This window comes from Lepisosteus oculatus, chromosome 9, assembly GCF_040954835.1.
Source record: "Lepisosteus oculatus isolate fLepOcu1 chromosome 9, fLepOcu1.hap2, whole genome shotgun sequence".
Classification (NCBI taxonomy): Eukaryota; Metazoa; Chordata; class Actinopteri; order Semionotiformes; family Lepisosteidae; genus Lepisosteus; species Lepisosteus oculatus.
Window position 1 is genome coordinate 11313228 of NC_090704.1, and position 27852 is coordinate 11341079.

A 27852-nucleotide genomic window follows, 5' to 3' on the forward strand; every position below is an offset into this window, starting at 1 on the left:
ATAAAGTGATTCAATATGATTTTAAAGTTGGGTGGAAATAACTTTTTTAACTAAACTAAACTTCTTCTTTAAAGTTTTTGTCATTTTTTTTTGCTGGGAATTTTAATTCTACGCTGGTCATGCAGGTATATTATATTATATTATGTCTACCTTCCTTAGATTGCCTTGCATTAAGTTGCAATCAACATACAAGAGGCAAAAATATGACTTCCTTCCCTGGAACATCTTCCTGTTTATGCCAAACTACAGGTCAGAGCTATAAGATAAGTGGTTTACAGATATACTGTAATTTTGGGGTGACATCATGGTTAGTGACTGTGTATTGGATAACATACAGTACATATGCAATAATGCCAAATAAAGAAAATGTAGAAAAATATTGGAGCTCTTTAACAGAACTTTTGCTATAAAGAGAAATATGTAGAGTCTCATAATAATTAGAATTATGAGTGGCACCAATGTGAGGGATGCTCTAGACTCCCAGCTGAAAGGTTGAGAGATCAAATCCCAGGTGAAGCACTGCTGTTGTACTTTTCAGAAAGGCCCTTCACATTCATTGCTTCAATAAAATGCCCAGTTGCATAAATATATGTTGCTTTGGATATAAAATGTCAGTCAAATTAATAAATATAAAAGTAATGGTTCCAGCACCGATCACAAGAACATCAACATCATAAGAAAATCTTTATAAAATGTGTAAAATATTTTATGATATAAATATAGATGGAGTGAATCTAGGCCCAGTTGTAACTTTCTATAGGAGTCAGTATTTTTACTCAAGACCTGCTTACTGGCTGTGATCCGTAAGTTTAATAATTCTGAGCATTTTGAGCAGAAACATATTGAGGACTTGCATTCCCTGCCATGGTCTCATGGCGAAGTCATTAAAAATGGCTTTGCTGGTATGTGAATTTGAAAGTAACACTGCACGCCAGGCTCATTTAAGATACTCCCCATGCTATATTTATTTATTATTTATACATTCAAAATTTCAACTGACATGTATATCACCAAGACATTACTATCTCAACACAACTGGGATGAAACAAAAGCAAGCTGAAATTCAAGGGAACAGATGCAAAGCATTTTTCTCTCTTACTTCTCTGCATCTTTAATGTGATTTATCAAAAAATGTATGTTTAAAATAATTTCCCCCTTAAAATATATTTTCTTAAAGAAAATTGCTATTCTTCTGAAGGAAGAATGAAAGCAGTACACGATGAATACATTTTATGATTGAAGGAAGTGAGAATACTTTTGGACTGTCCTTGTTGAAAATGTTCAATGAGAAATTCTTTTAAAATCTTAATCACATCACCTCAAAATCGCATAATGCAATACTTCGTATTAATCATATGCTTAGAAAGCTGCACCAACTGGTCTTTATTCAGTGCTCTAAACCTCTCAAGTGGAAATGGGTTAGATTTTCAATGTGTTCCGTTGTGACAATTTGTACTGTATTACAGTAGTTGTGGGTAACCTTTCATTTCTTTGTGTGTATATAATAGTGATTTATAGGATTTTCTTTAAAGTAGAACTACTGTTTCCTTTTCAGTCGTTAACTTGGGCTCTAGGGTTTCACAATATTTACACTCAAAGCAGACTTTAAAAAGGGACTCCTGCTAATGTTTACGAATGATTCCTCTAGTGCAAATATCAGTGAGGAAAATGTATGTTGACAGACTTGTTGGCTCACTAAAAAGGGCCGAACAGCCTCTCGGGGTTTGGTGTCAGTTCTAGCTGTAACTTCCTCACTCAGTGGTGGACTCAGCGGAGCAAGACTGCCACAGTCTTTCTGGAATCGTGTTACAGCCCCTGCATGCTCTTGGTGGTATCACTGTGTCTCCAATTGCTCTTCGTATTGATTAGATACACCTGCTGTACTCAGTGCCTGGTGGCTGCTTGCATTTTGTGTTTCATGATATTACAAGAAGCCGACTGACAGGAGTAGCGTGCATTAGGCGACGATGCAGTAAACGTAAAGGAAACCACATGCTGGTTTTGCGCACTGATGTTTAAAACAGTACCAGTAAAAGTAGGCGAGGAATGATAAAGCCTTTTTCTCACTCATGTAGAAATTCCAGAAGTTACATTGCACACACCGGTAGCCAGTTTGACCTCTTCGTCCTTTTTCTCAGCTGGTTTTCAAGAGACATTGAAACCTCTGTTGCAACAACCTCACCCCTTCGAGACAGTTTAAAAATGAAAATGATTATAAAACAGAAAGTGGAAAATGGCCTTTTCTGTTTTTGTGCATCTTTCTGAAAGTCTGGTGAAACAATGTGTGGAATGTTCCTTTGATTAATGACCCCCATCTCTTGAAAGCTATGTCTTTGATTTTTAAAAAAAAAAAACAAACCTTGGTATTCCAAAAACTGACCCAAATAAATGTTTGTGAGTCTTAGTATTGTAGAATGATCCTTCTCGTTTCTAACAGATGAAAAAAAAAACACTTTTTCCATCCTTTTCCCTATTGGATAGTAAATAAAGCTTAAAATACTGTTACAGCCAGCTTGGCTTAGGGATTGTATACTTTTTCGAGCCCTACAACTATTAACACTATGATTTTTACCATTTTTTAAATGTTCTGACCCTGGATTTCCATTTCTAAGAAAGAAAGCAAAATGCAAATAAAACAACATGAAATAAAAATGAACTGAACCAAAAAGGTTCAGGGCGATACAATCTATCAATGGGTGGGTAACTAATTTTTAAAAGCCTCCCGATGTTTGTTTTTGACAAATAAGGTTGAGGTTTCAGGGAGTGAGACACCTTTTTTTCCAGAGAAAATTTAGAAGGGGGAAGTGTGTGAAAGTCAGGTTATGGATCTTTCTCCTGTTTTCCATATTGAATAAAAGCATTTCTGGCAGGCTAGTCATAATTCGGGAGATTCCAAGATAATTTAGGAGAGAACTGTTATAAAGACAACCCCAAAATGATATCCACAGTCTAGGAGGACTATAGTGTCAGGAGGTGTCTCCACCCCTGGTCTTCAGTGGGTGTAAACTCCACCTTCTTCACTTCTCTTAACTGGAGACACTATTACACTTTAATACTATTGAAATGCCTTCAGCTATGATGATATAAGTAGCCTAAGAAAGCCTAGTGGATTCTGGCCCTCAAGCACTAGAGCTGTGAGCCTATTCTTTGTAGCATGTTTGCCATAGTAGAATACAACTTTTAAATTTGCAGAAGCAATGGATTTAATGTGTTTTTGCTACGATTTGTTCTTTTCCTACGTTTTTTTCTGTGGTGAGACTTCATTCTGAGCAGGGTATTAAAGTCAATTCACCAGTCAATGTCCCACCAAATAAATAAGGTTCAGTTTTTGGTCACATTATTAAGTGCTTCATTAAGAACATAATGCATATATTATGTTATGGTAGTCTTTTTCCCTGAAATTGTTTTTTATTTTATTTTTTTGGGGGGGGGGGGTGTATTTTCAAATGCTTTATTTTCTGAGGGCTTATATTCCTACCCTCATGCTGGCAAGCATTAGGAGTACTAAATAATATGTTATAATGATGCCAAAACAATAAGCGATAAGTTCATAAGACCTATTGCTATTTATGACATTTTCCCTTGTATGTAATATTTCAATAATCTACAGCAACACTTGGTACCTGCCAAAACCACAGTGTTATTGATATTGATGTCTATACACAGCTATGCCAAATCAGTCGTTTTTAGTATTGTTGTTTAATGTACTTACCATTCTACTATACAGTAGCAATATGTCAGTTCTGCAACAATGTGAATGTATTATTTAAATAGAGTGTGTTCTATGAGCATAAAACTGCCATGGCAAGGAATTTTATAATTGCCTATGTTTGAAGGTTGTTTACTGTTTTTCACAAAGAAACATGTCACGAGACAACAGTAAGGTTATACAAATTTAATTTTTAAAAGCAATAATTGCTCCTTAGGAAATAAAGATCGTGGGATTTGTGTTTTTAAATCCCTAGCGTAAAAATAGAGCTGGAAAATGATGTTCATATCAAATTGCTTATCAAATAAACAGTGCCTAACTAAATTAATTAAAGACTTAGCTTTTTTGGTTTCAGCGAAACTGAAATACTGATTATCAGGAAAGTCTCCTAAATATATATTTTCTTTGCATTGTCTTTTACATCAACACAGCCCTACTTCACATTCATTTGTTTCCACATTAATAAGCCAAGTATGCAATGTCAGTGTGATGAAGACATGGTTTAGTTTTTCTGATGTTATTTCCTAATTGCCTTTAATTATGCTGCTAATCTGAATCCATGAAAAAGGTAGAAAGTATGTTTATTTCTTTCTGCAGTCAAGCTGTGATAATTGCCTTCTTTTTGAAGCTTATGTTTACTTTGCATCATACAAGATGTGGCTCAGGCTGGCACTGCTATGAGTTGTAACTACTATAGGTCACTGACAGCTTGACAGGCTGGCATTCTGGGTGACAAGAAACAGAACTCCGACCTAACAGATGCAAACTAGTATTCCCTGTGCTGCTTCCATATTCCCTTTGATCGCAACATGCCTTCTTATGATGTGCTCTTGCTGTAAGCATGTCATTTTCATTTAAGAGAGAGGCAGCTTCTGATATCAAGTGGCTGCTGTGGGGACCGAGTCTTGGCTCAGGAGTACATAGGAACTGGTTGTCTCTGAGGAGTGAGCTGCAGACAAAATAAATGATGTTTCCCATTACCTATCTCGTGTTGTGAGCAGCTGTTTATCTGAGCTTTGCCAGGATTCTTTTCTGTTAAAAAAAGATTAAGATTTTCCTCCAGTCCTTATGGATTCTTTATTGATTATGATCTCCTGTGACGAGGATATTATGTGGATTTTCTGGTGTTTCTATATCTGCCATGTCTGTTTTTGCTGCCAATAGTAAAGGAACTGCTCGCATTCCAAGGACATTTTTAATAACTTTAAACATTGCACGAAATATATGAATTCAAGATTTTTTTTCCCTGTGAGTAACCTTCACAATAGGTGTCTTTCAGATTGTAGGGCATGATGTTTTGCTGCCATTGTCAACAGTCTCTTTATTGTAATACCTTCCAAAGAACGAGAGATTTAGTAACAATACATGTAACACCAGCTGATTTTTTCTTTATACATTTAGACTACCCATATTTAGAATTCCCTTCCTTTCAGATTGTATACAGCAATGCTTTTATTTTCATTTTTGAGCTAAAATGTCCATTCTGAATATATTTAATTGAATTCTGCATATTATATTGGAAAAATACTGTGTATGGTGTACTGTATATTGACAATGATATCTTCAGCATTCTGAATTGTTAGACATCATTGACGATTTCATGAATCTTAAGTGTACTTTGTTTTCTACCACATTCTGCTTTTTAAATTTTCTTTTCAATATCTTAAGATACACATACAGTACATCGGCAAATTTAACTTTAATAATAAACTAACCCCCAGAACTGCCTTTAAATGCCTATCATTTTCATATTCTGTGTTCCTTGGGTTCTTTTTCTCAATGCAACAATGCATTTCGAATCTGAAAATTGCTCTTCCTTTAAAGGAGCAATGTTTAAGTATTGTTAAACATTAAATGTTAAACATAATCGTTAAGTAGTCTTGTGATGCACGTGGGGGCATTAAGAAATAGGCGAAAATATGTTTTTGGTGTTAGTGTGTGTTGAAGTGATACTCTTTCAGGGTATGATATACCACAAATCATTTAGATATTATTCAACATTCAGCACTAGAACGCAGCAAATATAAAAACGTGCTATGACTTAGAACTTAGAACAATTTTAGTTATATCCTTCTCATGTTATCTACAAAGACTGGTTTTCAGATTGCTGCTGTTTCCAGAGTTGTCAGTTAATAGGTTACAATGTAAGGCTGATGAATCTGGGACCCAAAGGAAGACTTTGTGTTCCTGCTGGTTTCTGAGTCTTGAAGAATTCATTCAAAATTTCCAGTACTTTGTTTCTTTTTTTCTGTTTTGACCAGTACAGGAGAGCTCCCTGGAAGCATTTCTCAGCTAGAAGAAATGGCCTTGAATGGCATTTCAATAATGATTTCGCAAATGTAGTGTCTTCCCAAAACTTAACCATACTGGATGAATGGCTGCCTGAGAAAAATTAACCTGCTTTATCAGGACATCGTTTTGGAATAGAGACATAATAATTCAATAACCTTGGATATTCAGTTATTTTTCTTTCTATGAGGCAAAACATACATTGTGAGGCTGTGAGGATTTTGTTACCACACTATATCTAGTTAGGAACTTCATTATAGATTGCTCTATATTATAGAGATTAAGTTTTTTAATACAAATTACACATTATCTGTTGTCACATTATCTAGGTGTGTGGGTGATTGTACTGTATGACTGGAATGTCTTTAGATATTTCAACAGATAGATTTTCCAATTGAATTCTAGTGAATTCTAATTTAATACATTTGTTTCATTAAAGTTTTGCAAAAACACCACCTAATATCTAGATGGATTTCTAAATTAAGAATATAGCCTTTACTTTTAGAACAATATAGCATATAGATTGGGAGTATTTAATAAGTGCTCCAGAATCATTTTGATTAATTTATAGTTCATGGCTGTGATACAGTATATTGAAGTGCATAGGCACTAAGTTACCATTTTAGTAAGATAATTGATTGGACACATGTGATGAGGTGATTTGACCAGCTGATTGTCAAAACTGGTGTATCTCAAAGAATAAAAAACACAAAAAGGAACCAAAATGCCCTGCTTATGAAGAGGAAAGTGAGCTGTTGCTCACAGTTTGGGGTGTTCACAGCTCTCTGTTTCTACACAGGTAACACAAAAATCATAGTCCATTAATGACAGGCCATGGGCAAAAGCTTGTCAATCAGATTGATGAGAAGTCCAAGTATGATAGTTCAGTCAGGAGTGTCTAGAGCTTACAGATTTCCACATGTAATAATTAGCAGCAAACCTAATTGCTTGGCACTATTTTGCTAAAAGTCCTGGGACCTCACTTGCTGCCCTTCCTGCAGGCTCATCCTGACAAAATTGTAACCGGACAAAACATGTCCTATTGCTGCTTATGCAACGAAGACTTTCTTCTGAGATTAAAAATTAATTAAGCGTGGATGCTGTACTCACCAGTTTTCCATTAAACATCTGTGGGATGAGTCGAGTCAAGGTGAGACGTCTAGGGATTAGAGATCACTGAACAGGAACTGTTGTCCAGACTCTATCAGAAAGAGACGGAATCTGACAAGACCGCATCTGCAATCTACTGAGCTATATAAGATGAGCTGTGTGTTTTGCTTCTAGTGGTAGTCACACATGTTCATGTTCTGTGTGATTTTCACTGTATACCCCCTGTTGATCAACCCTATTAATGACAAATGTTTTCAGCTCAATTAATGTATGTTACATTTCTGTTTAATAAAATGTCAGTGAACCTGTTACAGTTTGTCATTTTCTTGATAATAACCATGTATTAGTGTAGTTATTAGGGCCATACTCAGTATTTATTCTCTATTGTATTTAGTCTTGGTATTTAGCCTCTCTAACCACTACACACCAGAACTGACCTGAGGGAAGTGCAGACACATGCAAACACACCAGGCCTCAGAGATGTGTTTGCTTAGTTGATCACCTCTTTTCATACTCTAATCCCAAATTGAAATAATGAAGCTTTAATGGCAGCCAGAGGACAAATGCAACACTCAATGAATACTCCTGTCTTAGAGCAGCCTGTTAAACCTCAGGGCTTGTTGTGTGAGAAACTGAGGATTACTTAGTTGACTGATCCCCAACCATTCCTCATCAGATTGGTGTACAACAGCTACAGATTTCAGACATGTACTGTATGTGAAACAAAGAGTGTGGAAGGCCAACATAATCATTGACTGTCATGACCACCCTTTGCACAGTGAATTTGAGCTCCTTCCTTCTGGGTGTTGATGTAGACTGTCTAGATTCAAATGAAATAGTTACCTTTTATTCCTGCAGCTATTAACCTGCTTAATTTAGTCAATTGATTGTATATTTTACTTTACTTAAATATTTATTTTTCTTTTTCATCATACATGTACTATATGTCCCTTATTTGTTAATGGGTTCATGTTGTGTTAAATATATTAGGTTGTGTCTCGTCTTTTATCTGTCTGCAAAGCAAGTTTGGGACATTAAAAAGAAAGTAAGACAAAATCAATATCAGTATTGGTAAAAATGATATTAAGGTTAAATAACCTTGCAGTACATACTTTAAAAATAATTTATCATTTTTGTTTATTTCCATCATTCATTTAAATAAATGTAATTTGTTGGAAACTGCCCATCACTCTGGCAAGTATTTCAGAAAATGCTGTGGCAAATTTTCAGTCAATATTGTAGAATCTTTGTAAGACAATAGGCCCTGCTACTGTATGTCATACTTTATACAGTACATTCATTTTATGGTGCAAAAGCACATTGATATTAAAAAAAAACACTTAAATGAGAAGACCCCAATACTAATATGTGAGGGCTACAGCAGGTTTTGTATGGTCATTAGGGTAACAGCATTAAGATGTAAATTGTTAATAGAACTGAGCCTTAATTAGCCCTTAATTGACCTTTCTTCACAGGTCTTACTGTTTAAAGGGACCTACAGAACCTTGACACAAACCTCTTACCTTATAAACATACCGCACCATTAACAACAAAGAAGGGATTATGTTTATTGTCACAGTGTTTTTAAAGAGTTCACCATGTAAAGATGCCTACAGAATAGGCATCCACTTCTATCATTTGCACAGCCAAAGGTCAGACATCACTTACCAATATATTTCCCAGTTCTACTTGCCTGCAGCTCAGCATGATTATTTCTTTGTACTCTCAAACCTACGTGATACGAAACTCATCTCTTTCACAAAGAAGACAGACAAACGACGAGATGAAATTTTTAAAAGACCTAGTGAGACCATTTTTAACAGGATGACATGTTTGAATTAGATGTTCTATCTCTTTTTCTAAATGGATTTCTGAAGTACTTGTTTGTGAGGTTTTCAATAGGACTTAGCCTTGAATCTTTTATGTCAAGTCTTTACGATTTAAGTGCTGGCATAACATGACGAGATTGAATGCATACTTTTCATTTTTTGAAATTGAAAAATCGGTTCTCCTAAGCCATGCCTTTGTCCACTTAATTAATGGAATGCTAGAAGCGTGGTCCAGGTGCTTCAAAGTTTTTAATGATTAATAAGGAGGAAAACAGGACACCTTTAAATAACATGGGGTTTTATTTTTTATGCATATTTAATGTCAATTGCATTCAAAAGAAAAGGCCATAGCCTTCATTGCATTCAATTCAAATCTTTTTACAGGATTACAACATTTCAAATGAATGGATACCCAGAACAAGAGTCATTATTTGTTCATTTGTTTTAATTTTAAGAAAATATAATGATATTAAGAAGTGCTTGCCACTTGCTTATCAAATGTTTTAGGAAATAGGAACATTTTTTGTCTACTTTTGGTAGTGAATTTAGAAATATATATCGTAACGCAACGGGGTTCTGGCAGGCGCCCTTGCCGCATTAGGTCGGCCCCCCACCGTTGGGGGCTTGAACCCAGGACTCCCGGGTTACTCAGCAGGGACCCAGCCCGGTGAGCTAAAGAGAGATCTCTCTACAGCCCAGTAGCTGTAGTCCTGCTATCACAGGGAAGGGCGGCGACGTCACCACTGGTAAGCCGGCTATTACACACCCTGATGGCCGTATGCATTACCTATGTGTTCATTATTAAATTTAAACCACAACTGGGCTTTGTTGTAGCATCTAAAGTGGTTTGTCATAAAAAACTGTGTAGTTGCTTCTCAATAATTTGTCTATTGTTGAAAAATTAGATAGAGTGGAGGACAATAATTAATGTTCATATACAAAACTTTAAAATGCAAACAGAAGCATCACAAAGTGAATCTTATATGGTTACAGTATACTGTATATTTGTAAGGAAATGCATTTGCACTGATTATGTAAGAAACAGAGTGGTGAGTTTTCAATCAGGAAAAGGAATGAGCTTCAGAAGACTTTATTTCAGGATTGTGAAATTAGGTCCAGCTTTATTTCTTTTCTCAAATAAATTCTTATTTCAAAATTGACACTTTGTGTCGACTCAGAGAATGTTTAACACAATATGCCAGTATAACCAACAGATGAATGTAACCCCTGTTCATTTCTGATACCACCCGGGAGAATTAGAGGAAAGTTTTAAAGAACAAAAAGATTGGTAAACCTTGTGGGTATGCTGGTCTGGACTCCAGACTGAATAAAATAGAAACAGATGCCCATGCCTACTTTTTGTCTATTTTTTCAGATCCATCTTAGCTGAGTGGCATCTTCTGTAATTTATGGATGACAGCCAAAATATTTTTTATTCCTTAGGAACTGGAAGAGGTACAACGATCATACTGTATGTGAATACAGTACGTTGCTGTGTATACCACTATAACTGCTTTCAAAGAGCATAGGAAGATGTACAAAGTCTTTAGCATTGCTCTCTTTTTATTTTTCTTCTTCATTATTATGAAGTTTCTTTTTGTCCAGTAAAGGTATGATTCTATCAGGCTTTGACTAGTGTTTTTCAAAAGACATTGCTTTTGGCTTGAATGTTGCCAAGTGGCTTGAATCTTACACTACAGGTAGACTTACCAGTGCTAGCATTTCCCTAAGGATTTAAGTCATGCACATTTCAGTTTGTGAAAAAAAAGATTTACCACAGGCAAGTATCTGCTCACATGTATAATATATACAACATTTATTAAAATTCATTGAAAAGCAAAGAAATACACAGGGAATTTTCATTTTAAAGAGCAGCCTCACAAGCTTAGACTTTATAAAATAAGAGTGAAATGGCTTCTCTGATAGACATTTGGGCCTGATTTTCCCTAAGGACAATCTCCTGGCAAAACTGTCCATCTAATTAATTTGCTATGAAGTGGGCAGTTTGCCCAGAGTTTGACCACTGGGAAAATCATACCCTTTGTGTTTAGACTTAATTTTTCATCTGCTCAATCTATATCACGGCCATGTGTCCTAGTTTGCACTTGCAAACAAGAGAGCAAATATCCCCACAAAGCTCAAATATACAGAACAAACTATATTATAATGCACCATTATTAGCAATAATGATCTTATTCAGAGAATAACATAGGAGTCTGTTGTCTCACAGTTCTCTATGCCCAAGGCATCTTTGGTGTGGAGTTCACACATTGTCCATACTCTATATTTCTACCATAGTCTGAAGACATACTATTGACAGGTACAGTAGGTTAGATTACAGCTAAAATTGTTTCATTTATGCATACTGCAAGTGAGTACTCTGCAAGGGACAGAGGTCCTCTCCAGAGTGTATCTGTCTTGATCCTACTGTGCAGCAGGTTAGGCTCCACCTCACAGTGATCCTCTAATCAAATTGGATGTATAATACTCCATTATTTGTAATTAAATCAGTGTTAATGCCGTCATACCAGCATACTTGGCACCTGTAGTCTGACACTGCCAGCATGTCACTTTTTGCTTGCTTTTTAACTGATCGGTCCTTAATTTTCAGATCTTACTTCTGAACATCCAGCTCCCTCTCAGGGAAGACTGTACAGTCATCTTCCTTATTGGCTGCTAGTTATTCACTTTCACCGACAATTTTCAGCTAATACAAGCTCTTCTTTATTTGCTCATTTAATCCTTGGGTTGTGAACTGATGAGGATAACTTTCAATAATCTCCAAGTACTAGACCTTTCATATTTACTTCAACTCCACTCTTCTTTTACTTTTCATCAAGCACCAGATCTTCAGTAACAACTATTAACTTCTCCAATTACTAACATTTCCAGCTGAAAATATTTGTAAACTAGAACTTGTATCCCTGACACAGCAACAGCCAGTTTGTTGTCTTCTCTCTCATTTCACACTCTGAGGCCAATATTTCTGCTGACATTAAGGGACAAAAGTATTTAGGAGTCCCTTTCTGCCATCTAGACTCCTCTTTCTTCGATATGAGGATAACATACACTGTTACTGTTCATTGCTAAGCAGCTCCTCCAGAGCCTAAAACATACAGCCTTTGTTCACATACAAACTTCTTTCTAACTAGAGTCACAGACTGAAACAGTTTTCCTCTTAGCTGGTTTTATAAGCCTCTTTATTAGTCTAAAGGAGTGGCCAATTACATGCAGAGTCTATCTACCCACCTCCCTTTTCTCATGAGAAAAGTGACTCAGAGTGGTAATTATTCATTCAGGCCAGCTGTTTTGAATTTTACAGGTTCTCCTGCTCTCCTGTTCCAATTAACAGGCATTATCCTTGCTCAAGGGCTCATGACTGGACCTGTATTTTGTGACAAGATGGTGGCTTTCTCATAGAGTTCAAAGAAAACATAGTGAAGACTAAACCAGACTCAGCCACACTGTTTTTGAAGTCAAAGTCAGAAATGCAGGTGCATTATAAGTGTTGTCCAAGGAGATATACTATACTAGAGAGAAACTCTGCTAAAGGCTCTTGCTTTATTATTACATTATTGAGGATCACTATTCATGTCAGGATGTTTTGACTGTGACTAACCTTCAGCCCTAAATAGGTCATTGTAAACCTCAAACTCATAAACAAATCGTGGTCCCAGGAAGGTCATTATTTCACTGGGTAAAGCACCTTCATCCATTGATCCCTCAGACTAGGTAATGTAGTACTATTCTAAACTTTTACATAATGACATTTTACATAATATGGGGTAACTGGGGTATGAAATTACCAATAAGTTGGACATGTGACATTATGATCACATCAGTTTATAGTCACCTCCAATATGATTGATACCCTTGAGTAAGGTGAGCAGTAAGGTGATACTGTAGTATCAAAAATATGTATACCACTTACCACTCTAAGGGCAATAATTAATTAAATGTAAAACCCAATTGAATAGTGATAAACTTGACTGATAAAGGAAAAAAGTATTGCTGGAGAATTACAGAACTTGGTCGCATCTTGGGTTCACAATAAGTACCTGGAGTTAGTTAAACAGGATTGGAACCGGATGTTATGGTCAGATGGAATTAAATAGATTTGGGCATGCACACTAGTGATGGGTTTAGTGTCAAAAGAAAATTGTGTATACAGAAAAGAACATTATACTTTCTAAAATATGGTGGTGGATCTTTGATGTTATTGGGCTGTTTTGCTTCTGCTTGTCCTGGGGCTCTTGTTAAGTCATCAGCATCATGAAGTTCTAAATCCAAGAACTAATCTCTAACAGATCATTTACCTTAACACTAGGAGATTTTACCTTAAGAATGGCGTCCTGCAAGGCTCGGTGCTGGCGCCAATGCTATTTAACATCTACACAGCTGACCTGCCATGTACAACTGCCAAAAAGTACATATATGCAGACGACATCGGTATTATGCATTGCTCCACAGACATAGAAATAGAAACTACACTATCGACTGACCTGAACAAGCTGAACTGCTACTTCTAAGATTGGAGGTTAAAACTCAGCATCACCAAGACAGTGAGCAGCATTTTCCACCTCGCCAATCGCCTTGCTAACATAACAATCAACGTCAAGCGCGAAGACAAAACTATTCCATTTGAGAAAAGCCCGAAATATCTAGGAGTTGTCCTTGACCGCTCACTGACCTTCAAGCAACATCTTGAACTAACAGCAGCAAAAATCCAAGCAAGGAACAACCTCCTGCGAAGACTAGCTGGAACTCGCTGGGGTGCAAATTTCACTGTCTTACGCACCTCTGTGCTTCCTCTAGCCTTCTCGGTAGCTGAGTACAGCTCTACTGCCTGGCACAACAGCAGCCACACGAAGAAGGTAGACACAGCCCTGAACAACAGTATGCGCATTATCACTGGGTGAATTAGACCTACACCAACCGAATTACTACCAATTCTCAGTGGCATCTCTCCACCTAATCTTCGCAGAGAAGCAAGTTACATCAATCTTGCACTGATAGCCTCAGATGACTCCAACCAGCTGCTGCATGATGCCATCTGCAACCAGAACACTACGATCCTCCGACTAAAAAACCGTCACTCACCTTCTAACACAATAAGGTGCCTGATGAAAGAAGCAAACAACAACAATGGCACCAACTGGGGTAACAAAAAGTGGCAAGACAAGTGGAATAATAACAACCACAGACTGAAACAATTTATTGACAAAGTGTCTAACAAACCCACTGGAAATGACCAACCCAGACAAGCCTGTGTCAAGCTGAACCAACTTAGAACTGGACATGGCCGTTTCCGGACCACCCTACACAAGTTGGGCCTCACTGATGACCCAATTTGCGAATGCGGCGACGGCAAGGAGCAGACGGCCGACCACATCCTATACTCCTGCCCTCACTTCAGATGCCCCGGCAACTTTACCGATTTGGATGATGCCAGCCGCGACTGGCTGAGGCACCTGACTGTGACAATATAACTATGTAACCTCTGCATGTTAAGCTCATACGAATAAATAAAAATAAGCATCATGAACTCTATGAAGTACCTGAACATTTTAACCAAAACTTGGTGGCCTTTGCCAGGAGGCTTATACTTGGCCATAATTGAATCTTGTAGCAAGACAAAGATCCCAAGCACACTTCAAACTCCACAAAGATATGGATAAGCGACCACAACATCAACATTTTGCAATGACCATCTACGGTACGTCTCTGGACTTGAGCCCCATTGAAAACCTGGGGGTTGATTTGAATAGAGCAGTCCATATGTTCACACCAAAGGATATCAAGGATCTGGAAAGATTCTGTATGGAATAATGGTATAATATCCCTTCCAATGTGTACTCCAGGCTCATAAAACAGAAAAAGGCTCAGTGCTGTTATTATTTCAGGGGAGGATGAACAAAGTACTGAGAACAGGGGTGCCAATTTTTGTGGCACTTAATTTTTTTGGAAATAAATTTATCATTTGATATTTTTTTAACTTTGCATGATTCCATTGAATCATTAATGAAGTAAAATATATTCCATATGTGTGTGGCACAGGGGTACAGTGGTTAGCATTGCTGGCTTTCAGCACTGTGTAAGGATACACTAATGAGGAGATATGGATCCTGTGCAGCCGCAGGAGTAGCCGGTAGACACGGCAACAAACAATCCGAATCGAGAGGCGAGATCGTGGTCAATGACAGTAAGGAGGGTCGAAATCCAAGACAGACACTGGAGGCAAACAATCCAAATCGAGAGGAGAGATCGTGGTCGAAGGGAGAAGGTAGGTTGAAATCTAGGACAGACACAGGTGGCAAACAATCCGAATCGAGAGGCGAGGAACAAAGTCAAAAGGCATAAGGGGTAGTCCAAAATCCAGAGTGACACAAGGTTTAGGAATCGCCAGGTAGAGCTCTCAGGGAGTTAACTCAATACCGAGCAGCGGGAAGAAGTTGGATGGTTTAAATAGTGCTGCTCGCCGCACGGTAGAGCATGTGCTGATGGATTAACAAGTGCGGCGGCACTTGTTATTATTAACCCACCGTTGGTACTGGTTAGTTCTTTTGCGAGATGATCTCCACTGGCTGGTGGTCGTGACACACTGGGAATCTGGGTTCAATTCCAGACTTTGGGTGCTGTGGTGTCATGTGAGTGGAGTTTGTACAGTATGTTCTCCCCGTGTGCCCCAGTATCTTCCCACAGTTTAAAAATATATTTGTAGATTAATTGGCTTCTAGGACAATTGACACTGGTGTGTGAGTTCATGTCTGTGTCTGTGTGTGCCCTGTGGGTGTATTCTGCCTTCAGCATGTTGTTTTTTGGGATAGGCTCCCGTTCCCCTGTGAATTGGACCCTAAAATGTATTAATGAATATTCCTTACTGGAAAATTACCGGCATTGTTTATTTTATAGAGGCTTTTTTACTCAGCGCCAATAATTTTGGAGGTGGGTGTGTATTTGAACAACAAGTACACCATTTTCAAATGAACTTCTCATTTCATTGTTGATTCAATGCCTGAAAGGCTGTGAATTTACTGTTCTGGTAAAAAAAAAAACAATGAGACGTTAGATAAAATGTTAAGGGCACTCCTGGAAAGCAATTAAAATTGATAACTAGGATATACATTTTTTAAAATTATTATCACTTTCCTAGTTAAAACATTTTATGTACTGTATCCTACAATTTTATTGCTAGAAATTTCATTAACAAAATTATTGTAGTGATTCAAATGGAAACTGAAGAAAACCTTAACCTAAAATTGGCACTTACTGTACACTCCCCATAATACTTGCTTTTTTTACATAATCACTGAAAAATAATTTCATTAACATTTTTGAAGTTATATTACTTTTTCTTCTTAATTATTCAGGGAGGTGTTTCCACATCCAGACAGATGTGTACAAAGTGAAAATGTTACTAGTACCCAGTGCAAGCAGATAATTTGCAGTCACAGAATGTTGGGAATTTCTCCTTTGCACCTTAACCACACATACTATTACACATTTTTTACATTCTTTTAAAGTGGAAGCATAGATATTGATACTGATATTATGGAGGCAGAGGCATTCTTACTGTACCTAGTGTATGGGGTAGCCAAGTCATTTTCTTAGGACTCAAGATGGAAGGGGCCATAGTGCCAATGCAGGTGATATAAGATACAATCTAAAGAACACATTAATTACATCACCTAGCAACTATAATGACATTTTTTTCAATTTTCTCAGAGAGCAAAAGGCTCCCAAGAACTACTAGCTCCACCTGTCTAACTCGTACTCTTCTATTTATAGGTGGACAATGCACCACTAAAAAATTAAAGACAAAAGCAGAGGAGATGTTACATGACAGTTTACATAGTTACTGCTTTCTTCAAATTAAAAATGATAATGAAGCAACAGTACCAGCAGCAATACTTCAAAAATGCCAGTAGTAGCAAGACTTAGGTGAGGCAGCAATCACAGAAAGTGTCAGCAACAAACTTAAAGCTTGAATGGTCCTACTGAGGAAACTTCTGCAGCAGAAACATCAGTTGAAACAACAAGCAAAAAGGTTGTTACAGATGGAGAGAGACAATCAGTGACAGAACCAAGCTTTGCAGACTTCCTGGTTCCTATCAATGAATATGACACTGATGCAGTAATGGGCACATCTGGATTTCTTCACCTAAATGCTGTACGTTGCACTCATATAATTCTCAGTTGATCTGGTATTTTGGCCTCAAGACATAAGCTTCTACTCTTGCCCAACAATGTCACAAGAGTGTCAGACAGCACTAGCTCAGACTTCCATTGAGCACAAAGTCTGCTGATCTTTGGACATGGATGATATCCAAATATATATATATATTTATTTATTTGTAAAATAAGGCCAACAAAAGTTCAACTTGCTTTTTAACAGGAAAAAAAAACATTTAATACCTAACTTTTATCTAACCTTATTTTTTTGTAGTTAATATAAGATCACTTTATTGGCCATGTACAATTTCTTGTATTAGGAATTATATTTTCGAATACCCCAGTTTGCTCTCCATGAGATACACAGACATGGAGAGAAGCTTGGGGCCAGAGCGCAAGGTCAGCCATTTATATGGCACCCCTGGAGCAGTTGGAGTTAAGGGCTTTGCTCAGGGGCCCATCGGAGTAGGATTCCTCTGCCGGCCGCGGGATTTAAACCAGTAACCTTCCAGCCAAAAGTGCAGATCCTCAGCCACAGAGCAACTGCACTGCCCCCGTTATACACAATGTACTCAGAGATAACAAGTGAATGTAGAGTTGTTACATCCATTATTTAATTACTTTTTCCAAATCAGGATTGTGAGGGAGCCAGAATCCCAGCAAGTAACAGGAGCAAGACAGGATATACCCTAGACAGGACACGAGTCCATCACAGGACAGTCACACACTCATACCAGGGCTATTTTCCCCACCAGAAGCCAATTAACCTGCAGTATGTCATTGAACTGTGGGAGGAAACCCAAGCAAATACAGGGAGATAGCATAGCATAGCGGGTCTGGAATTGAACCCAGGGCCCCAGCTCTACAAGGCAGCAAGGCTAACCACTGCACTGTGCAGTCCAGAACTAGAAATGAAATGAATGGAATGAATTTGATATATACTTTAAGTGCATCAAAATGCTGTAATAATGTAATGATATTTAAAATAATACATTCTACAGGAAAAATGGCGAGTGTCCATGTTTTACCTTTCACAATTGCACATTTATATAGCAAAATCTACTTTTTTGTGTTTTTTGGGTAAATATAACAGATATGAAACTATAACACCAACTGCATTGCTGAAGGGGGGAAATTGGGTGCTTTGTTTTTGTTTAAAGTAAATTGGTTTAGAATAAAGGGAGAGGAGAGGGGGTGGGGGGCTCAAGTTTTGCCCAGGACCCTCGAATTACATAGAACACCAATTCATGGAAGCATAGCTTTAATTGGCAGCAAAGGTTACTGGTAGTGTTCTAGGATTTAATATGTTGTGCTTAAAATGAATTTAGTATATAAATGCATCAAATATAATGAATAATGCATTCCACAGGAAATTGGCATGTGCTCCTGTTTTATCTTTCACAATTTTACATTTTTATAGCGATAATTATGCATTAGTTAATTTTGTAATAACACTATGAGTTAATATTAATCTGCACACTTTAATTCTGTTTCACTGTCCTAAAGAATTGTTTGATTTATTTCATACTGTTAGCTGACAAATGCTCCAATATACCTCCTCTTAAACACAAAATTAATTTTCTGACTTACCGCCATCATTATTCTGGCAAGGCAGTGTAGTGTCTTGACAGCACAATGTGAGTTTTTCTGCCAAAAAGTATTAATTCTTTACTGCAATATATTGGTCACGTCTTTCGATATTTAACCTCCCAACACATTAAGTCAAACGGATGGAAGATGAAGAAACACAATGTTAATACCCTGTTTTCATCAATTTTTAAAAAGAACTACAAAACTGAAAGAGTGCTTGGCATATAATTATTTATTGAAATATGAGGAAAAATTCCAACAGTGTAAAGAAACTCTTAGCAAGAAATGACATGACAATGTGTCATTCCTGCAGCAGAGCTGTTGAATTGAAATGAGAATCTCCACACTGAAGAGGAGGTGAATGTTTGATATCCAAGGCAGCTGCAGAACATTTGTAACACAGAACATGGGGACAATACAGATTGTCGGTTCACACACAAAGATAGAAAAAAAGTCACAATAATCAACTAAAGCCAAAGATTTAGCATTTTTAAATTTTTCTTATCCTGCCCAGATGGAAATTTGTTCTTCCAAATGAAGGGAACATTTTATCATGAGTTGAAAACCACCATTGGATGGCCCTGCTACTATAAGAATTATGATAATACATACCATGAGTTTTATTTGTAGAAGGGCTTCTTTTATTAAATGACAACAGGGTATGGAAATAAATGAAAATGACAGGTGTGTACAATGCTAATAATCTGATTTGACTTTTGAATTTGTCACACAAAACTTTTTGCCTACCCTCACCAATTGCTGTAGAAAGTTATGTAATGTTCATGGATAGAGATTTGTTAAACTCCATGTAGAGTGTAAAACTCCATGTAAACATCCACAGAGCATTACAAAAACACAGTTTGAAGTAGATAACAATGGACTTTGATTTGGGAATTATATCCTTCCATTATGTAGGTTGTTTCACTGGGAAATGTGAGATTACGTTATCAACCTGATTAGACCGAAAAGAAAAGGTTTCACAATATTATGTAAAACGGTAACTACAGAGTTTCATTTTTAAATTGACATCTGGGAGTACACATCCAGACTTCATTGTCCTGCACCTTCACAAGGTTTGAATTACCTGCCTTGGGAATTTGTGGTGTTTAGTGTTGTGTTCCATTGTGAGAACCTGAAACTAGAGAAAATATAATTGACAAGTCTTTGGTATAGAATATACAATACGCAGGACATGTCTGCAATGCTACAATTAAGTCATCTTAAATTGAGTGTAGAAAACAGTTGCAACTGCTGCATCATTTACAATAGATTTAGATACTATACCTTTTTAACTTTACAGTTGCAAGATCCATATATACTTAATCAAATTAACTGTGATAATTTTAAGATCATTGTTTTGTCCCTGAACTGCATTTCAACACTAGTTTTTAAACATGCTACAGTAAACAAATATATTTGGCTTTGATACTCCTTGTTCTATCATACACAAGGATGAAACCAAGAAGCAATAAATTATCTTAATTGTTTAGAGGTGAAACAGTAATATACAACATTACCTAAAACTATTAATATAACAAAAGCAAACAGTCCTACAAAAACTTTTATAGCAGAAACTGAAAATAACTTTATACAATCTCTAAAAGTGATCACAAGGCCAATGCATCTATCTACAAATTAAAGGTTTAAGTGAGATTCCCATTTTGATTTTAGTGTCTCACGACATTATTAAGTACTGGTTGAAAAAAAAATGAACCAAAGGAAACAAAACCAGAAGAGAAATCTAAGGAAATCATTGCTTTGCAATTTGCTTCATCACAGTTCTCTCCCACAGGACCTAATAAATGTAAACACCTTTTGCATCTTTTGAATTTTACAACATTAATACTTTATATATTTTTAACATATTTCACATCTGCACAGTTAGCTAGCATGATAATGAAATAAGGCAAGACTCACGTAACTGTGACATCACAAATTTATAATACTGATATTTAAGGTTTGTTTTTTTATCACCACACTTTGTTCTGCAGCAGGCTTTGGTCTAGTACTGACAGCGGCAGTGTTTCTCCTTCCTGTCACAATAACATGTTGGATAGTAAGTTTTTGCAGTCAGAATATGAAATGTCTCATTTCGGAGGTATTGGGTAGTTTCTATAGGCTTTTTACTTATTTATCTTCCCTTTTACTTAAGCTTTTCCCATAACAAAGTACATAACAAAACATGGTCTTGATTTTCTAAAATAAGCAGGTGCTACAGTGTCACAAATGCCCTATTAGCGGTGCTTTATTTATTTTTTATAAACTTTCCACTAAAGTGAAGACTTTGCAAACAAACACAGCTATAATGCACACAGTAACTTAAAGAGGTTACTAATTAGGTTAGTTCCTAGTTTGCTCATTAGGAGACAGGATGATTGTAAAAATATATGTTAGAACGTGCAGGAAGAAGAAATGCTGCCCTTTTAAGGAAATGGGTGGGATTTCTTTTGTGTAGGGGTGGGTGGAGGATGGGTGGCTGGAAAAAAGTCTGTATAGGGCTCACAGTAGGTTTTTCTGTCATATTACAATCTGTCCTTGCAAGTTTCTGTTGGATCTCTTGAGGTTCTAAAACTCTTGTGCATTGAAAGAAGAAAATGGGAAATGAAACAGCCTCATGTGGTGCATACAGCCTTTGGAGCTTCTATCAGATACAGTACCAATATCAAGAATGTGTTGAGTCACTTCAATACTTACAAAAATGCTTTGCCACCAGAGTCCTACATGCCTTTACATAAGCATGAGGGGTGTTTTCTAACTTGCACAATGGTCTCCTCCTTAATAAGTGCACAATTCCCTTGGTTTGTTTGTTCTTCAGTATGAGTCTACGTTTTGTTACATCACTTTGTGTCAAATAAGCTCTTAAGTTTTTGGAGTCTCTTTTACAGCTCATCCACCATGTTCATCAAACTGGTTGATACCCTGACAACCAGTGTTCCACAATAAATCTCAAAGTCTGTAACATCTCCAAAAAAAGAGGAAAAAGAAAACAAATGAAGAAAAAAAAAATTGCTCTGGCTGATCAAAGTCCCAGCTGCTGGGGTGGAGAGGAGTTATATCAGAGTACGGTCTTGGGGAGGATGTACTGGATGTGTACAGGGCCTGTAGGTGGAGGTGGTCTAAGCCAGAGGGTCTGGAGAAATCCTCCAGTAATTCAGGCCCGCTTGGCATGCAGCATCTCGATCAGCAGGTTGTTGCAGGGCACGTCTCCATTTAGATGTTTGTAGTAGAGGTACTCTTCAGCCTGCATGCTGATGGCACGGATTTCTGGGAGCCTCAGCAGGAGCTGTCCGAATTTGTCTGTTTGCTGAGGGTAGTTACACATGATATAGTCCAGCAGAGCTGCATTGACCTGCTCCTGAACACTTTCCACCAGGTGGAAGTTCTCCAGATTCTTTACGTCTGTAATGAGAAGCAGAAGTGCTTATTAGAGCAATACTGTGAATCACCCCTCATCCTTTCTGTTGAGAGAATGAAGGGGTCTTGCACACTGTGGCCAAAAATATTATAATTCCTTTTAAAAGTTGCTTAATGTATCCAGCATGTATCATATCTCAAGTTGCACACGTTTTAGTATGATAAGGTCATAATGTGATCCTTTTCACATTATGACATTTTCCAATTCTAAATTCAACAATATAATGGAAAACAGTATTTTTCTAGCAAATTCTTTGCTGGGAGTGTACATATTATAGAGTTAATTCAATATGTTTGTATTGTTATTTATGTGCACAGTATTTCTATGAATTCATATTACAGTAATTCAATATGCTCCCAAAACATTATTGAACCACCAGAACCCTTCACTGTTGGAACCAAGAAATTAGGGATATTGAGGTGTGTACGAAGAGTTTTACTTGTTGTGCTACAAGTCTACTTGTCCATTAGTAGAGAACATGTTGAACGATGATTCATTTGACCATATCACATTTCTCCAATGCTTGGTAGTCCATTGCCTCTGCTTTCTTGCAAAAATGCCAATTGCCAGGTGTGATAGCTATGGCAACATGACTATGGTATCCTAGTCTGTGGTGTTCTTGGCAGTTTGCGAAGACATTAGCTGCCCCTGTCCCAGGCTGAAATTTGCAATCACGTTGCTCTGTGGTTGCCTGCTTTGTCATGGACATCACAATCCTGGAGTATAAGCTTCCATTCACTGTTGCCTTTTGCTGATGATGTCTTTCCACTAGAGTTCCCTGCTGACATCACCCGAGACACTTTTGCTCATGAAACCTCAGCAAATTGAGCTGTCTCGGGTCACTCTAGCTCCAGTCAAACGCACCCCAACTATTGCCCCACTAATCAGTCAGACTAAAGTCACTGACCTTGCAGCATGCTTATCATTATACACAACCCAGCCTCTCCAGGATTTTTATACACGATCCCTAAGCATGCTGGGATTTCACCTGCTTGATTAATGCATAAGCCACATCTGTGTGGAAGACCTTTGCTTCTAATATACTTGGCATATTTATCCAACAAATTGTTTCCTTTTTTTTGTCCGCTACCTGTACCTTGACTTTTTATGTATTGACTTATTGAGATCCTCACTTTAATTAGCTACTGCACACAAAAATGCTAGATAGGCCAAACCGCCTCCTCTTTCATATGTTTTTATTCATTAGTGTATAAGATGAGACACCATAAATGGGGCACACATACAATGTTCTATATCTGTACTGTACATTATTGCACAGATTCTCCTTAATATATTACAGCTTATAAAATAATTTAAACGTAACTTCCTACCTAAACAAGTGGACATAGTGTATCCTACAGAAAATAAAACAGTATACATGGCTGGAGCCATTATAGAGTAATATATGACTATCTAATGAATCCCTAGTGCAATCTTGCATTTAATCTGGCATAGACAGCACTGCATATGATCTTTTATTAATTCTTTTGACCCTAGGTTGAGTTTGTATCGAGAACCTCTACACAGTTAATTCTAATAGAAGCTGACAGGGTCCCTGTGTCGGTTTGACACTTCCAAATGATTCTGAAAGACTCTGACCTGCCCGGGCAGTACTAATGAACCATCTGGCACACTCCAGTGGCTCTCAAAATAATCTGCCCTACTACAAGCACTCAGAGAAGAAAATACAGCAGGAACTAATGAGCTTTGGAAAATGAAAATATGGCCCTTCAGAGCCTACAGTATATAAGCATGTTCTCAGCACACTTACAGGCAAAGTCAGGTCAAGAGGCCACAGTATTTGACCTGATGTATCTCTTTTCTAACATGCACCTCCAAATATACTGTACACAGTATACATACAGTACACACAGGTTTTCTTCTAATGCAGGGCTGGTATTTTTCAGTAACTGCCAATAATAACACTGCCCCTGGACCGGGAAAGAGGGTGTGATATGACACTGCCTACAAGAGACTAGCAGTATGTTGATTCTGATATTTAATAGTTGAATCTGGCTACACTGAAGGCTGTTTTGCCTGACGAGTGGGATCAACAGTACTTCAAAAAATACCTAGGTCTCTGTAGATTAAACATTACAGTACCTTTTTACACAATACAACTTCCAATTATATGAAAAAATAAGGATCTTGATTCACTGTATATATGATTTTCACACATAACTTCATCCTGCATACCTCTGCTAATAATACATTCTTAGTTAAACATTTTGAAAATGTGGCCAATTACACTTTGCACATTGAGCTGCCTTTTCATCACATCTACCAGAAAAATGTAAATACTTTTGAGTAGCATTAACTTATTCAAACTTATCCTGTACAACGTTTTTTTTTTCATAAATACCAGGGAACTGTTCAATGTGTAGAACTTATCCATTGAATTCTAAAAGAACCAAGTGCTTAAATGAGGATATAAATATGTTCCACTAACAGAAACAGTCAAAATGTAGTACAGAAATAAGCAAGTTTTTAGAGTTAAAATGTATTTCCACAACTCAGTAAACAATGAATTCAGGATTTCACATTCATTGGGAAAATCAATCAGTAGTGTAATTAAAACTTAAAAAAATTAAAAATTAATTTTAATTAATCATAGAAAATGACGTATTGTATGCATTCAAATCCGTTTTAATAATGTATGGACAGATATGTGACTGTAGTTACAGAATCTCCAAGAAAGAAATATTCATAGGGATTCTCTAACAAGTGTGGATTGATACCACTGGAACAGTGAATGTTAGAGGAGTTTTTTTTTTCTCTTCTCATTTCAGCTGTCATTTGGGTTTCCCAATGCTACTGGGCAGTACAAATGAAATGCAAACAGATCTTCAGGACCTGTTTGACATACATGTTCCAAGTAGACTATATCAAAAATGTTTACAAAAACTCTCATACCTGTACTGATATTTCAAGGTGTGTGCAAAGTAAAATCTGACAAGCCTGTGCTTTAGATTTTTGTGTTATATGAACAGTAAGTTTTAAATGATTAAATAATGTTTCTCCCAGGGTGTTTCAGTGAAAAATCCTTCTTCGTAAGTGTAAAAAGCAAATAGTGCAGCAATCCTGTTTAATCAGAATAGAGAAGTATTTGATACATAATACAAACAACAACACAAACAAAAGTGGAATAACTACTAGATTTAATATTCTATCCATAACATAATTATTTTGTACACTGAATCCCACTCTCCTCAATGCTTAAGAAATGTAATTTTTTATCCTCATAAAGATCCAGGATACATGATTTTTGGTAACATAAAATAAAACTTCCTGTTTAACATATTTATGCTGGATTCAGTTTTTTTTTAATTATTACATTTAAATGATGGATTTTAATGTGTGCCAATATTAAAAGCATGTTGATGCCAATGATCAGGATTAACTGGATAATATTGCTTTTTCACACTTATCAGCATCATATCAGTAAGTCACATTCATTTAACAGAAATTATTTGCTGAAATGGGAGTTTTATCCAATACCATCACACCAGTGTTTGTTTTTCTACTGTCATATTTGACCTCAAATAAAATTTGGATTATGTAAGTAATTGCTATTGTTTAAATCTGACTATTATTAATTAGTAATGCTTTTGCTCAGTGTGCAGACTCAATAAAAATAAAATAACTTTCTGTAGAAAATAAAAGTACATAAAATAGGTGTAATTTATAAAGGATTTATGATACAAAAATTACAAGTTAACACATGCATTTAACACAATTAACACAAGCACTCCATGTATTCAGAGAGTTTGGCTCATGCCGTACTGTAGCTCATACTGTTCAAATGATGCTTTGATATTTTTTATTTAATTTTTTAAGCAACATAGAATGATGGAAGTATTTCTAATATGTGAGCTGCAGTATACAATTTCAAAGAAAAATAAAAAAGGGTTATCCATATATAGTTCATATGCTTATTATTGAGTATAAGACTTATAATGTGGAAAATAAATTTAGTTAAAATATCAGATGTTACCATGGTTGCATTATAAAAGTATCTGAGGCTATTTGGGGATAAGTGGGAGACTGCTTAAAACTATAGAGATTTACAGCTGAACGGATATTTCAAGCTAATTAAGAGAAAAATGATGCAAAAAAGCTACATTTTAATTGCTAATTATTATGTGACTCCTTTTGAAAAATTAAAAAAACAATATAGTCAATTTAATGACAATAGTACTAGTGTTTTTTCAATTATTTCACATTTCTGCAAATGTCTTACATTTTTGTTATTTTTATCTTGAAAAAAGCATTTTGATCATTCCTCTGATAAATATTATCATGAACACTAGTGAGCAAAGCAGGTTGTAGCTTGACGGTAAGTAACAATCTCTTATCTTCCTCTCTACATTATTCACTCAGGGACTAATTATCAACTTTTTACATGAAACAGCCTCTCTGTGAACACACAGAGGGGTGTTGTGCATTTTTACATTGCGGCTGAAGAGTAAACCCTGAGGTCTTGTAGAATATATTGTTCATTTGAGTAGTTATTGCTGCAGTCAACCCTATACATATACAACAGGGTCTTATTTGAATCCATATTCTGAAATGTTTTTTTTTTTATTCAAAAGAATTTGAAGAAACCCATGGTTCTCTCAACAAAATTGTGTTTGCACCTCTTAGGAGGAAAACACTGCATTTTAAAATGTTAATGTTTTGTTTTAGAATTCAGGAGCTTCATTCGAAATCTGTACATTAAATCCCAACATTACATCTAAGAAGTTATGGTTTTTATCTTACTCATTTGTCTTGTTCATTTTACACAATATTTGCATTCTTAACAAATAATTTAAATCAGTTTTAGAGTATCTTTAAAATGGACAGGACTAGAGGGGCCTATAAGTCCCATGTTTCATCTATTGATTTCAAATCATTTGTCTATTTCTTCTCGTTTAAAATGCACACACACAATTTTTCTATAACTTATGTATTCCAAAATGAGATTTTTTACCTGTTACTTCCAACTTCACTTGTCATTATGTTCTAAACTGAATAATCCACTGTGATAAGCAGATTTTGTCTCCAACAACAACCATAACATATTCTGTAGGATCTGTAAAGCTACGTATCTATGAACAATAACATAAACTTACTCCTAAATGAATAAATCGCTCACAAATCCATGAGCAGAAACATTTAAAATTTAAAAGAAGCAGGGATACAGTATGTAGCAAGAGATTCTTGTTAGCTCTTAAAAGTGAGGGAGGGAATTTTATGTTCCATGGTAATCAGGTGTGCTGTAAATTTTTACACATGATTAACAGGCTCCTGGCTGACACAAATCTGTTAAGGAACATTGTATAACTCTTTACAGCAGTAATAAAATCCATTTACCTCTCTGTTGAACACTCACCGCATGAAGCACTTACTTCACTCATGTAATCTGAGTAGCCCAGAATGAGAGCCAATTACACACATAGCTCATACTGTCAGAGAGCAATGTCCTACAGGTTACTGCTAATCAACCTTTAGAAGTTAGTACTGTACATCATAGGAATCTGTAAAACCAATATTTGAATTGTTAAATCAACCGATGAATAAAACAACCTGCTTTAAAAACTAAAATTCTTTGCCACTCTTTTCATATCTCTTGGTTTACTTCATCAGATGCACAGCAGGTGATTAGAGTTCTGTTAATATTTATTTTCAATTTTAATTAATGTACTAAGGTATTGAATTATTTTAGCTGTCACCACTTTCTATATATTTAGACCACT

At 36.4% G+C, this 27852-nt stretch overlaps 1 protein-coding gene across 3 annotated transcripts in view; it reads right to left on the reverse strand.

The window, feature by feature from the left end:
* Positions 1-18919: 18919 nt before the first annotated feature.
* nr5a2 (nuclear receptor subfamily 5, group A, member 2) overlaps positions 18920-27852 on the reverse strand; it is a 60031-nt gene continuing 51098 nt past the window's right edge. For 2 of the 3 annotated variants that reach the window (XM_006634873.3, XM_015355654.2), the window contains exon 8: positions 18920-22098. In XM_006634873.3, coding sequence (XP_006634936.2) covers positions 21851-22098 — 248 coding nt within the window. In that variant the 3' untranslated portion in view covers positions 18920-21850. The remainder of the gene's footprint in view (positions 22099-27852) is intronic. The other variant, XR_001479340.2, reaches the window with a different exon arrangement.